General features: G+C 35.8%; 1 protein-coding gene and 1 long non-coding RNA gene across 2 annotated transcripts; both read left to right on the plus strand.

Annotated features, from left to right (window-relative positions):
* Positions 1-939: 939 nt before the first annotated feature.
* LOC131996667 (uncharacterized) lies at positions 940-2669 on the plus strand. The gene is made up of 2 exons (XM_059366316.1): positions 940-2400; positions 2481-2669. Exons 1-2 carry the CDS (start codon positions 940-942, stop codon positions 2487-2489), a joined length of 1470 nt encoding a protein of 489 aa, XP_059222299.1. The 3' UTR covers positions 2490-2669.
* Positions 2670-14740: 12071 nt separating this feature from the next.
* On the plus strand, positions 14741-16151 carry LOC131994359 (uncharacterized). The gene is made up of 4 exons (XR_009396662.1): positions 14741-14921; positions 15352-15486; positions 15564-15695; positions 15749-16151. It is a non-coding gene; the product is annotated as an uncharacterized LOC131994359 (long non-coding RNA).
* Positions 16152-17064: the final 913 nt, after the last annotated feature.

A 17064-nucleotide genomic window follows, 5' to 3' on the forward strand; every position in this document is an offset into this window, starting at 1 on the left:
AAAATCCTTTGGGTCTGATGATATATCACCGGTTGAATTACAAGCTAAGTATTATAGACTTCTTCCCTGGCTTAAGAAGATATTCTCTGCTTGTACCAGAATGACATATGTAGGAAGGGGATATCATTTTTAATCCGAAAGCAAGAAAATCCTACCACACGAAGGCGAAAGGTGTTCGACCTATAGATCTGTCTTCCTTTATGCTGAAGATTCTTGAGAGGTTGGTAGAAACATATCTTAAAGCAAAGATCCCCGGAGATAGCCTGTCGTGGTAGCAGCATGCATATAGTAAAGGCAAATCCACTGAAACAGACCTTCACGACCTAGTCGGCTACATAGACGGTTCTCACGCTGTCAAGGAATATACAATGATAGCATTTCTTGACGTTGAATTTGCTTTCAATAATTTAAAACCGACGTCAATCATGAAGGAGTTGGAGTTTCTAGTCATCAACTCTACCGTACGAAATTTTATTAATAACTTATTAATTGTAATATGATAACTTGTTATACTCGTATTTATAAGAAACTTTTGATGAAACTAAGTAGACTAGCTTGTTCCTTTAATGTTGTTTGTTTGAAAAATATAATAAAAAGAGTCAGTTTGTTGACAGAAGCTTTACAATTCAGGTGTGGGGTTCCCAAAAAAAAAAAATAAATAAAAAAAAGAAGACTCAAAAAAAAAAAAAAATTTTTTTTAAATATGGATTCACGCCCTACTCGAGAAAGAATTCTTTCAGCTTTGAAAGCTTCAAATGTGGAATTTCCAGAAACAGCGTCAATTGCACAATTGAACATTTATGAATTCTTTGCATGAATTCTTGAACATTATATGATTCTTTGCAAGTTAACGGTGGTCCATCAAAGCAGACTGAATTGCCTTCTGGAAATGTGGTTTCTTCTGATTCTGCTGGGAATTCATCTGTAACTGTCACTACAATGTCATCCAATACTTTGAATGAAACTCCCGTTATTAATTCCGCAACTGCCGATCCTGAAAATTTGCTTCAGTCATTTCAATGTAATGGTGAGTCCACAAATCAAACTGAATTGGTTCTTGGAACTGCCGCTTGTTTTTCTGCCGCACGGACTTCAACCGATTTAATATCTAGAAATACATTGAGTGTCGCTTTTAATAACAGCGAAATTGGCGTATCCTGTGCAAATCTTCGGCAAACACAGACTTCAGTGCCTCCTTCCGTAATTTCTTCCGTACCTTCCGTCTATAATTCTTCTGCTTCCGTTCCTGTAAATACAGTTCAAAGACAATTTCCTGGTACTTCAGGGACTGCTGCTTCTGTTTCTGCCGCCCGGACTTCATCAGTTATTTCCGATTTAATGAATACAAATACATTGGGTGTCGCTTTTAACAATAGAGCAATTGGCGTGTCCTGTGATGTTCTTCCGCAAACACAAACTTCCGTACCTCCTTCCGTATCTTCTTGTGTTGTTTCTTCCGTACCCTCCGTCAATTATTCCTCAGTTTCCGTTCCTGCAAACTTACTTCGAGGACAATTTTCTAGACCTTCTGTTCCATCACAGGTAACAGACCCTTTCATTCGTTCAAACGTTTTATCCCGTGAAGCTGATGAACTAGAGAGTGAAATTAGAGTTTTGAGATTGAAGCAAGAAATGTTGGCTCTTCGAAACCAAATTGAATCTTTAGAAAACGGTGGAAAAAAGGTTTCTACAAATATCAATTATGACGAGCTCTCTATGATGGTTCCGAAATTTTCTGGGAATGATGGACGAAATATTGAAAAATGGATAAACTCTTTTGAAAGCTACACTATAAATATGACTGACCAAGAAAAATATATGTGCTTAAGATATTTGCTGGTTGGAACTGCGCGAGAGTTCATGGAAAATTCAAATTACAAAGAATATAAGGAGTTGAAGAGATCGCTCTTAGACATTTTCAAGAGAACGGTAACGCAAGAAGAAGTTTATCAAAAATTGCGTTTGCGCAAGTTGAAGCCAACAGAGCCGTGTATTGCCTATATAGTAGCAATGCAAACTATTGCAGCAGAAGGCGAAATCAACGAGCAAGAACTGGTTGACATTATAATAGACGGAATGGAAGATAAAACCAACAACATATCCATTCTATACGGATCAAACTCATTACAAGAATTGATGCATGGAATAGATAGATACGAGAAACGCAGGTCAAAAACAGTCAGTACTCATAAAAAGGGCCGTGACAATACTAAAGGCATACGATGTTTCAATTGCTCTCAATTTGGACATATGAAGAACACCTGCAATAAGCCTCGACGTCCACCGGGATCTTGTTTCCATTGTTTCCAAATGGGACATTTTTACAAGGATTGTCCTAAAAGGATGAATGTTACTGCTCCCATATTTTGTAGTAATGATATTGTAGACACAACACAAATGGTAAGTGTGGCCTTTAAATATTCTTGTGGATCCAAATATACTAATTCTGCGAATATTTCGTGCTTGATCGATTCCGGTAGCCCAATTAGTTTGGTTAAGATGTCTTTATTACCGACTGGTGTGATACGTTCGAAGAATTTAATACCAACTTCGTATGTTGGAGTTGGCAATTCCCCTTTGAAAATATATGGAAATATTTCTTGTTTAATAAAATTTAAAAAATCGTCTAAACAAATAGAATTACTTGTTGTTCCGAACGAGAGCATTCATGTTCCAATGATTCTTGAACGGAACTTTATGCATGCATTTAATGTAAAATTACTTCAAGTCAAGGAAACTACGAATGATATAGAAGTATTTGAATCCACAAGAAAAATAAATGACAATAATAATATAACCTCGGTGTCTACACCATCTACGATAAGCAATTCTTATGATAGTCCTGTGAATTCCCAAGTGATACGTACGGACGATATTGATCTAAATCCTTTGTTAAATTCATTCCAGAAGAAGACTTTAGAAGATCTTATTCATAATCGTTATATAACTCCAAAGGGAATTGATAAAAAGTCATCTGATTATAGGATGCAGATTAAATTATCTGATGATATTCCAATACACTGCTCTCCCCGTAGATTGTCGGTTCGTGATCGTGAGGAAACGCAGAAGATTGTTAGTGATTTGTTAGAAAGGAAAATAATACGTTACAGCAATTCTCCATACACGTCAGCAATTGTGTTGGTAAAGAAAAAGACAGGGGAAACGCGGATGTGTGTCGATTATCGAGCGTTAAACAAAAAGACTATTAGGGATAACTTTCCTTTACCCCTCATCGAGGACTGTATTGAGAGCATATCAGGCAAAAAATGGTTTAGCCTCATGGATTTGAAGGATGGATTTTTCAACATAGAAATGCATAATGATTCAATTCCATACACTTCATTTGTAACCCCATTTGGACAGTACGAGTATTTGAAGATGCCATTTGGTTTAAAGAATGCTCCAGCAAACTTTTAACGCTTTATAAATGGTATATTTCGCGACTTAATAGAGGACCATAGAGTGGTTATATATATGGATGACATATTGATTGCATCCTCTGATTTCGATTCTCATGTTCAGACATTGGCGGTTGTACTTGGACGTACTTTTGAGTACGGATTACGTATCAAGTTAACTAAATGTAAATTTGGTTATCAGAGTTTAGAGTATTTAGGATACTTAATCAGCCCAAAAGGTATACGGCCGACAGAAAATCACTTGCGAGCTGTGAAACAAATACCAATGCCAAGGAATCATAGGGAATTACAAACTTGTCTTGGGTTGTTTTCCTACTTTAGGAAATTCGTTCCGTCATTCTCAAATATTGCAAGGCCATTGTTAGATTTGCTTCGTAAAGAGAAAAAATTCGTTTTCTCTGAAGAATGTGTAAAGGCCTTTAGTGAATTAAAGTCTCGTTTACTTCGGGCCCCAGTATTAGCTATCTATAACCCTAAAAGCGATACGGAGTTACATTGTGATGCAAGTTCTCATGGATTCGGAGCAATATTGATGCAGCGTCAGGATGATAAAAAGTTTCACCCCGTAGCATTTTTTTCAAAGGCTACAACCAATGCAGAATCGAGATATCATAGCTTCGAACTGGAAACACTCGCAATTATTTACGCGTTGCGCCGGTTTCGTGTGTATTTAGAAGGATTACATTTTACCATAGTCACAGATTGCAATTCACTTACAATGACCTTGAACAAGAGACAAGTTAATCCTCGGATATCCCGCTGGGCATTGGAACTAGAGAACTATGACTATTCTATCGAACACAGGAAGGGTTCTTCTATGGGTCATGTGGATATGTTAAGCAGATGTATAGAAAAGGAAATATCCCCTCATGTGGGATGTAACATGATTTGCTCTGTAGATTCGAATCAACTCGATGTCCAAATTCAACTGTCCCAAGCTAGAGATCCTGTTATTAAGGACTTATGTAAACGTTTGGAAAAGGAAGAGATATGTGATTTTGACCTAATAGACGGTCTATTATTTAAGAAAGTGGGTGCAACCGTTTGTTTATATGTCCCAAAGGAAATGGAAGATAATGTGATGAGAATGATACATGAGAAGCTTGGACACCTGGGGACAGATAAATGTTATTATAAGATTCGAGAGAATTTTTGGTTCCCAGACATGCGCAATAAGATAGATAGCTTCATTAAGAATTGTATAAAATGTATCATTTATGCTGCTCCAGCTAGAATAAACCAACAGAACATGTACAGCATTCCAAAGGTGGCGGAGCCATTCGATACGATACACATGGATCACTTCGGACCACTTCCATCATTAAAATCGAAAAGAAAACACATTTTAGTGGTAGTTGATTCTTTTACAAAATTTGTTCGACTTTATCCTGTAAATTCGACGAGCACTAAGGAGGTTTGTTGTTCTCTCGAAAAGTATTTTAGTTATTACAGTAGACCAAGACGCCTAATCTCGGACAGAGGATCATGTTTTACGTCATTGGAGTTTTCTGAATTCATTTTGAAAAATAATATTAATCATGTGGCGGTTGCCTCTCCACAAGCAAATGGGCAGGTTGAGCGTGTAAATCGTATTATTAAGTCCATGTTGAGCAAATTGAGTGACCCAATAGATCATTCCGATTGGTCATTGAAATTGTCCCAGGTGGAATATGCTATCAATAACTGTGTTCACAGTTCTACAAAGGAAACCCCAGCGAAGTTACTCTTTGGAACGAATCAACGAGGGGTGGTGGTAGATAAGCTGTCGGAATATCTAGATGAGAAAATGGGTAATGAGGAGAAACTAAATTTGAGGGATATGGGGGTAAGGCATTGAATTCTATACAGCGATCTCAGAACTACAACGAATTATACTTTTCCAAACATCATGAACCGGCAAAACGTTACGATGAGGGTGATTATGTTGTTATTATGAATATTGACAATACAGTTGGGAAGAATAAGAAATTTTGTGAAAAATATCGTGGTCCCTACATTATTGAAAAAATATTAGATAATGATCGCTACGTTGTGAGAGATGTTGACAATTGTCAACTGACACAGATCCCATATAAGGGTATAATTGAAGCAAAGCGACTTCGGAAATGGTTGACACCTAGGTTATAGATTTATGTTATTGGTCACACTTATATAATATACACAATTTTTATATCATGATTGTGGGCAATCATATTGTCAGGTTGGCCGAACTGTAATATGATAACTTGTTATACTCGTATTTATAAGAAACTTTTGATGAAACTAAGTAGACTAGCTTGTTCCTTTAATGTTGTTTGTTTGAAAAATATAATAAAAAGAGTCAGTTTGTTGACAGAAGCTTTACATAATTAAAAGATGCATAACGGCAGCATTGGGATCTGTGGATCTGAAAAGATGGGTCAGCAGAGGAACACATCCGATGTTCCATGCAGTGTAGATTACGCCCTACCTGAGTTGCTTTTTTGATAAAAAGTACAGTACCACTATTTAATTTATTGGAACTACGATATCCCTGATAAAAGGAATTACGTTGACTTCTATACGGATGGTCCCAAACTAAAAGACCAGGTGGGCTTTGGGATGTACTCTAAAGATCTAGAACTGTCATATCGAAATGGTTGCCCGACCACTGCAGTGTGTACCAAGCAGAGATGGCAGGAATGGTTAAGATATATTGGGTTGCCTAAAAAGTAATTGCGGATTTTTTAAAAGAAAGTAAATGCATTTTTAATAAAACTTAGAATGAACTTTAATCAAATATATAATTGCCATTTTGTTCGATAACCTTTTGCCATCTTCCTGGCAAATTTAGTATTCCACGCTCATAGAACTTCTGGCCTTTATCTGCAAAAAACTGAACCAAATGCGATTTTATAGCCTCATCATTGCCGAAAGTTTAACCATTTAAGGAGTTCTGCAAAGATCGAAATAAATGGTAGTCTGATGGTGCAAGGTCAGGGCTATATGGTGGATGCATCAAAAGTTCCCAGCCAAGCTCACTCAGTTTTTGGCGAGTGACCAAAGATGTGTGCGGTCTAGCGTTGTCCTGGTGGAATATGACACCTTTACGATTGATCAATTCTGGTCGCTTCTCCTTGATGGCTGTATTCAATTTGTCCAATTGTTGACAGTAAACATCAGAATTAATCGTTTGGTTCCTTGGAAGCAGCTCAAAATATACCACACCCTTCCAATTCCACCAAACAGACAGCATAACCTTCTTTTGGTGGATATCAGCCTTTGAAGTGGTTTGAGCTGGTTCACCATGCTTGGACCATGATCGTTTTCGACTAACGTTGTTGTAAACAATTCATTTTTCATCTCCAGTTATGATTCGTTTTAAAAACGGATCGAATTCATTGTGTTTAAGGTGCATATCACAAGCGTTGATTCGGTTTGTTAAATGAATTTCTTTCAATACATGTGGTACCCATATTAAAATTGACGCCAAACAAACAAATGTAAACAAAATTTCGCGCACTTTTTTTCTAAAGCAAGCTAAAAGTAACAGCTGATAACTGACAGAAGAAAGAATGCAATTATAGAGTCACAAGTCGTTGAAAAAAATTGTCAACGCCGACTATATTAGTACTATATTACCGACAATTACTTTTTGGGCAACCCAATAATATCATTACGATGATTGGCATAAATATTTTCTCAGACAGCCATTAAAACCTTGTATCCGCTAGAGCCCAAAATTCACTTGATTTGAGATAATCTCCAAAACCCGTTTCCACTACGATTTATGCGGTTTTTATCTGTCAACAGTGACGTTTTTGACAGCGTTTTTATTGTGATTAGCAATTTTATTGTGTTCAACATATACATTGCGGTCAGCAATTAAGTTTGTGAAACGATTTTATTAAATTACTACTAAATTTTATAATTTCAATAAGAAATTATCAGATACTAAGAAAACGTGCTGCCCAAAAATCCCAATAGTAACCGGTACACAATGCAAACGCAGTGTTGCATTTGAATTTGGAAAAAGATTTTCTGCAAATCTCCTCAAATAAGAAGATTTGCTCACATTGAAAATGTATGCGAAACCTCGTTGCAAAACACGAGATTTCCGAAATCTCGTCGCAAGTATAGATTTGCTCTAAGTGGAAACGTGGTATAAATCCCTGGAGAACGTATTTCTGAACACAAAAACCCCCTCGACTGTCGCAGATAATTCACCTGTTCTGGGTGCCGGGCCACAGAGACATCCCAGGGAATTGTAAAGCGGACGAGCTTGCGAGACTAGGAACTACCCTACATTTTCCAGGGAAACTGGAATCTGTGGGTATGCCTCTAGCGATCGCCCGAAGGACAACGAATCACATATGGATACAAAGAGGATGCTGTGACCATTCGAAAACTATGTGGCCTAATATAGACTTGAAGAGGTCTACCGCTTTGCTGTCATTGGCTGGAACAGACCTCTCAGTCATTATGTCCGTCAAGACAGGCCACTGTCTAATCGAAAAAACATGCTGACGGACTGAAGGTTGCCAGCAACGACTTTTGCAGAAGCTGTGAGGACATAAAATTCTGTATGTGTGTCCCGCATTCAGAAAGAGTTCCACTTTAGGTTCTCATTTCTTTGAGAACCCGTCTGATTTAGCGGATGTGAACATTCGCAAGTTACTGGCTTTTTAAAGCGATCTGGATGGTTCAACGGTAGGAACTAGAAGGCATCTTACTTCTTCGGTTCCTGTGGTATCACAATAGGCAAAAACGTCTAAGTGAGTCTGATGGCACACTGCCACTTAAACCTAACTTAAAACTCAGTGATGACCGGTATACGATGTTGACAGGTTAGTTTCACAACATCGCTTTCCAAATGACCATACAAAAGTCTGTAATGCATGTCCATAAGTCCTACGCCGGTAATGTGGTTACCTCGTTACGACTATACAATCCTGTGTATGTTGCACTGTTGGCAATCCCTGTTGTACGTCTTACGCTTACATATAGGTTTCGCTCCTCAAACTGATCATTATGAATGACCATAAAAATATAAAATGTCAAAAGCAAAAAGAAAGGACAAAGCGAAGTGATACCACAAAAGCATCGAAATAAATGAAAATACTTTGTTCAAAGTGGTCGTCACAATACTTATCTTTATTTATTTCGTTCAGTTAAACACCAAACAATTGTTTGTCGTTTAGTTGACAAATTTCTATTTCTATTCTATTCTATTTCAAAAACTGCTGAAATTAACGAGGTCGATACCAAATTCGTTCACTTTTCTGTTTTTTTCCTGTTTTCGCTTTTTAACTAAACGATTTTCGTTAAAATCCTTTACTGAATTCCACTACTGGCTTCAACACAGAGGGAATTGTCCTTCATAAATGTAATGATCGGGATTCATTACCTTTTGTTCATAAAAACTATGAAAAGTTTTATTATATAAATGAAAAAATCATAAATATTATGAATATTCTTAATGAAAGGATATTCATAATATTTATGATTATATATGATCGTTAATGAAAAAGTTCTTATAGTTATGAAACATCGTTTCATACATATAAAGAATCTTTTCATACTATTAATAATTTTTATCATAAATATAAAAATTATGTTGTTGAAATATGTCCACATAGTTATACAATGAAAATTGTCTCATATATGAAAACTTGATGTGGGAATTTTCCAAATCATGTTCAAGTAAATTGCTGAATGCATACATGGAAAAGTATCAGCATTTTGTCACTATTTCTCGTTTATTTGTTTGTTGTCCATTTTTGTTCACATGCACTCGTTTGTGCAAAAGAAAGAATGAAAAAACACACGCGCATATCTACATGCATAACAATTTACATTACAATTGGACAGTTAGATCTCTGCGTCATTCATTCTAAGTAGTAATTGGGTGTTTTTAACTTTGCGGTGAAGTAAAAAGTGAATACTGCCTAAATATAGAGTTTTTGTGTCAAAATAGTTTTCCATCTTGAGAACACGCAATATTTCATTAGAATTCCATAATCTTACAACACATATTTCATATTTAGGAGCACCCCGAATTGACTACCGCCTGTACGAGGAATTGCAGCGTAAGAACTTAGTACATAATTTACAAAGTGAAGCCATTGATAGACCATCAACATTTACACAAAAGGGTAACTATAAAGCAATATTTTTTTTTTCAACTGTGGAACACTTGTGTTCGTGTGCAGCATCGGTTTTATGTATCGGAACGATCCAGCCTTCCCAGAAGCTCATCAATAATCGCTACCGTCCTTCCACATGCAAGTGTTACTACAACAATAACAACACAGTACCTAGATTTATGTATAAATTTTATTTCAATAAATTTAACTAAATATCCAAGCATTTGGTTTTATTGTTCTGTTTTATAAATGTAATAAAAACATTTTAAAAATAGTCAAACGGGGTTCCATGAGTATAGTAAATATTATTATAAATTTTATGAAATTTTTTCTTAAATGGTATGAAAAATACTCATAAATGTTATGAAAGTATTGCATAAATGTTCTGAAAACTTTTCATAAACTTTATGTTTGATTTTCAGATATATTTTTCACTGAATTGAGATTTATGAAACCTGTTTGAAAGTTTCATTGGGTATTTATACAATTTTTCATAAATGTTATGACAAAATCATTAATATGATGAACATTTTTCTTTCTGCGAAGGCCGGATTCTGAAATTATTGTGAAAATACAGCTTGAATTTCTGAAACATTTAAAGGTGGTCTCATTTGTACAACAACCACAAATCATAAAGGTGCAATCCGCCATCTTGTCATCAAGCAGCGTGTGTTTATACGTGCGCGTACCTGAGCAGAGAATATGCGAGAAAGACATTTTAATATCGTCAAGCCGGGCTGTTAACTGCTGTTCGACCACCTTATTAAATCCGCCTTGGCTGGTACTATATTCGCTTTTCGCGATATTTTTCGCCGATTACTTTTTTTAGATAATAGATTTTGTAATTTTGTCTTCTTGGTTGGGCTCGAGGTCATCGAACAATTTACAAAAACAGGTGTTGGTGTTTTATTTATAATTTGTACCAATATTTCGACCACCGCCGGTGATCTTTATCAGGGTTTTAACTATAAATTTAACTAACAAGTATATTCCAGGGTTTTCGGAAAGGCTTACCAATTCCAATATATACAACAGAGAAAAATACCAGCTTGCTTTAAAAAGCCACAACACACTAAACAGTATATTCAGCAGGACTAAATCAAGGATGAAAAAAGAGGACATGGGGATGAAAATAATTTATGTTAAATGACATATGTAGGAACAACCAAAACTAAATTTAAACAAGATTATCATCTCACAAAGCTGACCAGAAAATTAAAGACAAACCTTTAGAACAAAAAACTGCACTTGTCTTTAATTTTTATAAAATTACTTGTTTGTTAAATTTTTTGTTAAAACCCTGATGAAGATCACCGGCGGTGGTCGAAATGTTGGTAAAAATTACAAATAAAACACCAACACTGTAGCATACAACGCTAGGTCTAGTAAACCCCAAGATGGTCTGGAATGTTTGAGCTGAAATCAGCAGCACGCAGCTAGCTTCCGGCTTCTGTCTCGTCGGCAATGGGGAGGTTCTTTAAGGCTGAAAACTCAAACTATGGGATGTCTACACTATATTATTTTAAAAGTGTGCGTGCGAAAGATAGAAGAGAGGGAGAGAGAAATAGAGAGAGGAAAGTAAAAAACAAGGGGGAATTTTCAAGAGAGGGTTTTGTCTACCACCGATGCAGAGATGTTCACATCGTAATACGCCCGCCCATCCATGACCAGGACTAAAACCCAAAGTTATATCATATTTATCCATTGGTCCCACTGTACCTACCCTTCAAATGTTTGTAGCCCCGGAATCACAAAACGGAAATTTAGCTAATATTCATTATGTTGTTTATTAAACAAAATCCAAAATAATCCATTAAAATTCTAGAAAAAGCTAACTTGAACTTTCACATAACCTTAATCCTAAACAGCATTAATAAATTCATTAAAACAATTTCCAGATAATTAACGTTCATTGTGGCCTAGACCAAATCTAATTCAAGTAACAATAATTATTTAGATAGCAACTAGTCCAATAATAATTTAGGCAACAATGATTCTAAAAACAACTATCCCTTTACTTTAAAAACAGGAAACAAAACTAAAAGGCTAACAGCCTAGCTAAATGACAAATAAACCTAACCGGTGTATGTGCAATTTCAAAGAAAAAAAAACTGAAAGAAATATATCCCATTCGGATATCATGGGGTTAATTTAAATCAAATGTGCATGCAAAATTTAAATATAAAAGAAAATGTAAAAGAAAAGTTAATGGCAAAAACTTTAATTAAGAATGGAAATCCATTTAAAATTTCATTCTGGTTCGGGGATATGAACCTGCGACCCACTGTGCCGTGGTGGCACACCAAGTGCTTCCTCTTCCTCCCATATACTGCCTTACCCACGAGAGTTACCAAACAAATATCATCCAAACCAAAATGGAATTATTTAAAAAAACAAAAATTATTGATCTAATTAATTAATTAGACAAAAAAAAAATAAATTTTGAAAAGAAAAATTAAATGACCGAACCCGGGCTCGATCCCACGACCTCTCACTTCAGAGTCAGCGACCCCCACCACTGAGCCAACCAACCACTTGATGGGATGATGGCTAAGCGGCCATTTGATCACTTTGAATGATATTTGCTTAGTTACACCAAAAAAACAAGGTGAATACCACGTTGAACTTCGGTGGGTATTAAAATCTAATCAAAAAGGGTGTTTAATTACTCACTTTGAAAAATGTCCCCCGTTGAAAGATCTTTCAAGTGTTCCGGTTCCGGGATATTTTCCAACACAGCGATTCCAAGGAGGTATTTAAAAGCGGATATGGACAGGAAATTGGTGAACTCAGCAACAAAGCACTTACACACTCACGCATTCAATGTCTATGTTTTTTTTTTCCTTTTTTTTTTTTTTGTCTTTAACCACTGTCTTTTACTTTCTTTTTAAAAAAAATTTTAATTTTTAGCACAACAGTTTTAGCTAATTTTCTTTATTTTATTTGTCTCTAGACTTTTTCTTTTTACCATTGAAATTGCACAACACTTACAAAAGTTTGAGTTCTAATTTTTTTCTATCAATATTTATAGCTATTTTTACTTTAAATAATACTTTTTTTTTTTTTTTTTTGTTTTTTTTTTTTTAGACAAAAAACTTTCCGAATTAATTAAATTTTTTAACCGTTTTCTTTTATGTATATACGTACATAATTTTTTTTGTTACAATAAAATGGACAAAATTTTTTTTTTTTTTTACAGGTTTTTAACCAATTTTGATATATTCTCTTTAAAAATTTTAGTTCTGGACGTTTGAGAGACTTAGTCAACAAAATTTTACACTTTCTAAAACACTTCTTGGTCTGGTAACCAGACCCAGGGCCAAGTTTTCACAATCTTCACAAATTACTCGATGAAATGCCCAAAAGCCGTCGGCGAATTTCTCCCAAATTCATCATCGAAAGGATATGCGGGTTTGTCGATGAGGGTTTCCCGTTCCCAAAAAAAAAGAATCGGCCTTTGATGGTCCAAACAGCTAACATCAATCTCAAACAAAGCTAGTCCAGCCAGGCGAATGGGGATCAACCAAAAAAAAAGGTTAAAAGTTCCAAAAAAAAAATTGCAGCAGGAGCAGTCAAGATGCAATAGTAAAAGGCTCCAATAAGTGCAGCAGAAAAAAAATATATTGCTGAAGCAAAAAAAAATCAAAAAGAAAAAAAAGCAAAAAAAAACAACAAAAAAATAGAATCTAAAAAAAATCATTAGCGACGGGATTCAATAGTCTCACCCCTTAAATGGCTCCAGAAAATTTATTGAAATAGACAATTTCACTGAGCCTAACTTCTATTTATAAAATAAAAAGCCTTGGAAATAATGCGCTAATTCAGCTAATTTTCGTTAAATTGTTGCGGGAACTGCGTATACGTATACGTACTAAAAACCAATACAAAAATAAAACCTTCCTCAACACAATCAAGCCAATGCTAATATGGATCTCAAGGCCCAGATCAAGCCCCACGGAGGTCCTATACAAGCACTTGGAGAAAAACCACAACTCCGACAGACCCACCCACACTATAGGAATAGCCTAGCGGTTAGTGACGTCGCCTTGCAATCCGGAAGCCCAGGTTCGAATCCCGGACCGGTCGAAATAAATTTTATTGTTCTAACGCCTGATGTTATTCAAACGCGTGAAAAAAAAAATAAAAAAATAGAAAATAAGAAAAAATAGAACAAAATTTGTAGCTAAATTGTAGCAAAAAAAATATAAAGCAGAAAGCAGAAAACCAGCGACAAGTCACCCTACAACACCTGTTATTGTAAATTTTTCGATGACCTCGAGCCAAACCAAGAAGACGAAGTTATAAAATTCCAAATGTCAACAATAAAATCACAGAAGTAATAGATTTATAGCAAACTAACTTGCTGGTTTCATTATTTAATCATTATTATTTTCGTAATGTTTCAAAAAGTAGTCGCAAAAAAGGGTTTTCAACGGTGAAAAACGAATATAGTACCAGTAAATAGACGTTGTTTTACAATTTTTCTTCTTTAAAATGTATTTTAAAGTCATATTTTCATCATTATAACACTGTTTTTGTGCTTATGTGAGGAACATCGGGTCAAATAAAACATCGTTTTAGATCTTAGAAAAATATCTGTGTTAACAAGCATTTGACATTTCGATTTATTACCAAATCAAAGCAAAAATTGTCCTGTCCTGGTCCAATGATTTCCATGTATTTTCTGACCTCTTGTCGCTGTGCTGGCATGATGGCGTATGCGCGGCTAGTGCTCGCCGGATGAGTGGTTCTTGCGCAAGCGTATCACATGTCAGGAACAAAAATTTTACATGCCAGGCTTATCTGAAAAAAAGGTATGTTTGGCCCGAAATATTGAATGTCTAATTAAAATAGGAGAAAGCACCACAACTGCCTGTTGGAATGCATTCTCGCCTGGTCTTATGGCGAGGAATAGCCCTCCTTCTGGAGCAAGAGCTCCACCATAGCAACTTTTCAATCTGTTGCCCCGTACCTACCTCTTCATCTTATCCCCTTCTATTGTAAGATCTACATGAACTTAATCAAAGACAAGACCGTTTTTATTTATTTCCTATAAGATGAACTCATTCCTAATGAATATGGGAAACAAATCAAAAATTCATTTAAACAAAATGAATTCCTTCAAGCTATTTCTAAATCCCTTCGTAATCAAAAAAACAAATTCATTGACTACTAATAAAAACTTAAGATTCTAGAAAATTTGTCACGTACCCCCATAGGAGGTCGCTCCACCTTTTCTCTGGAGTGGCAATTGATGCTGGCGGGCGCTGGCTGCTGGCGGTTGAGCTCCGGCTGTGGCTCAGTGGATGGGGCGCGGTTCTTTACCGACACCTATTGCCAAAAAGGAGGGACAAAAAAAACTAAAATCAACCAGCTTGTGGATGGACAAATACAGCGGGTACGTAAACACTTGAATTGCTGGCATGCCGGTCTTCCATGGCATGCCTCGGCCTAACCCTCCCCAAACCATGGTACTCCCGTGGCCCACTAAATCGGAGTACCCCAAGAGCCTTCCTTCCCCTTTCTTTAGTCTCCTATCCCTTCATGAGAAAGAAAAAAACCAAAAATATTTCATTCTAACATTCGTACAAAATTCGGCACTGCTTTATTTGAAGGTCACAACCCCCCTGATACTCTCAATTTTGACATTTATAACAAAGCTTGTAATGACCAAAAAAAGGTTTAAAATGCAGGTTATCAAAACTAACAAATTCTTCGTGAAATATTTACTTTAAGCAAAAACAGAAGTTTGGATCAAAATTAGCAAAATAATTTTCAAGCAAAATTTAAGGCTTTCAAATTTAATTTCTCAATCTTGTATTTTTCAGGTTCCTGGTTCTAATGGCGACTGTTCCGGATAAAATCCAATGGAGTCCCTGGGTATTGTGGTCCTGGTGGCAGCCTCTGCGCCCAATAGGGTCCCTTTTAGGTTTTCGTTTGTCCGTCCGTCCGTCTAGTCTTTGGTAAGTATTGTCGTGTTTAAGTGTATCTGTCGCAGTCAGTTCTTGTCTAAAAATTTTTTTCTTTTATTATTTTCTAGGGGTTTTCTGATGTGCTGCTTTCTCAGCACCGTAAGGTCAACATTGGCTGATGGGCCAATGTCCTCTACTATCCACTACCTATCCTAACTATGAGCTCATGTTTAGGTACCTGTATCGAACCCAACCAAAGGGTAAGTAATAAAAAACTCGATGTTGTCCCTACCTAATTTTCTTTTTATTACAGAAAAAACTTTTTTAACAAAATAAATCTGTCGAGAGTCAACGGTCTGTATGCCTGTCGGTTTATGGTCGGAGAAACTTTTTGGACTACCTTATGGACACTGGGGTATGCGACAGCGTCTAGGTCCCTCGGTGGAGTAGCGACAGGGGTTGTGGATATGCCATTTGCAGCAGCTGAAGTCTTTTATGTGTGTGGCAGTGGAGGTGGAGGAGTCTTGGGTTTCGCTTTTATTTTTGGACTTAAGTTTTAAGCTTTAAATTTTATATTATATGATTTGATTTTTTTTATATTTCTTTTCGGTGTTTTTCTTTTTTTTAATAAATGTTTCTTTTTCTTTTAGGTTTTAACAACTTTACTTTCTTTTTTCAACTTTTCGATTTCTTTTATTTCTTTCATTTTTTAGGTTCTTTTAAATCACTGAAAATTTTTCATAGGTACAGCGGTCAAAAAAAGTATTCATCATTCAATGTTTTTTTTTAATAAGTCTACAAAAGACAATTGCAATAAAAACATATTAAACTAATGATGCAGTAGTGCTTGTGTGATATATATGTACACAATTTCATTGTTTTTAAAGAAAAAAATAGTATTTATTGGAACAAAAAGGGCCATTTTACAGCTGAACACAAAAAATTAAACAAAAAAAGTATTCATCATTGCAAAAAAACAAAAAATAAATAACATAATTTAAAAAAATTAATACTTTGTTATTCGACCACCGCGTCTTATAACTTCTTTTAAACGGTTTGACATCGATTGGACTAATTTCGCGGTTATATTTTGGTCTATATTAGTCCATTCCTCCATTATCACCTGTTGCATTTGACTCTTGCTCGAAAAATTGCGCGTTCTCAATTTGCGTTCGAGATGTTCCCAAAGATGTTCAATTGGGTTCAAGTCGGGACTTTGAGGAGGAGTTTTAATGACTTTGGGGCAGTTATACAGCATCCACATCTTGGTATTTAAAGGAGAATGTTTGGGGTCATTATCTTGATAATATTGAAAGTTATTACCAAGCCCAAGTTTTACAGCACTATCTTTTAAATTCCTCTTTAAAATGTCAATGTAATACTTATGATCCATTACTCCATTAATAATTTCAAGATTTCCCGTTCCTGAAGCCGCCATACACCCCCAAACCATTAAACCACCTCCACCATGTTTTACAGTAGCAACTGTGTTTCGTTCTTCAAGCTCTGTATTTGGTTTTCTGTACACTATGACCTTTCCATCGCACCCAAAAAGATTAAACTTGCTCTCGTCTGCAAAAATGACTGTTTTCCAAAATGATTCGGGCTGTTTTACATACATTTTTGCGA

The sequence above is a fragment of the Stomoxys calcitrans genome, chromosome 1 (assembly GCF_963082655.1).
Source record: "Stomoxys calcitrans chromosome 1, idStoCalc2.1, whole genome shotgun sequence".
NCBI lineage: Eukaryota > Metazoa > Arthropoda > Insecta > Diptera > Muscidae > Stomoxys > Stomoxys calcitrans.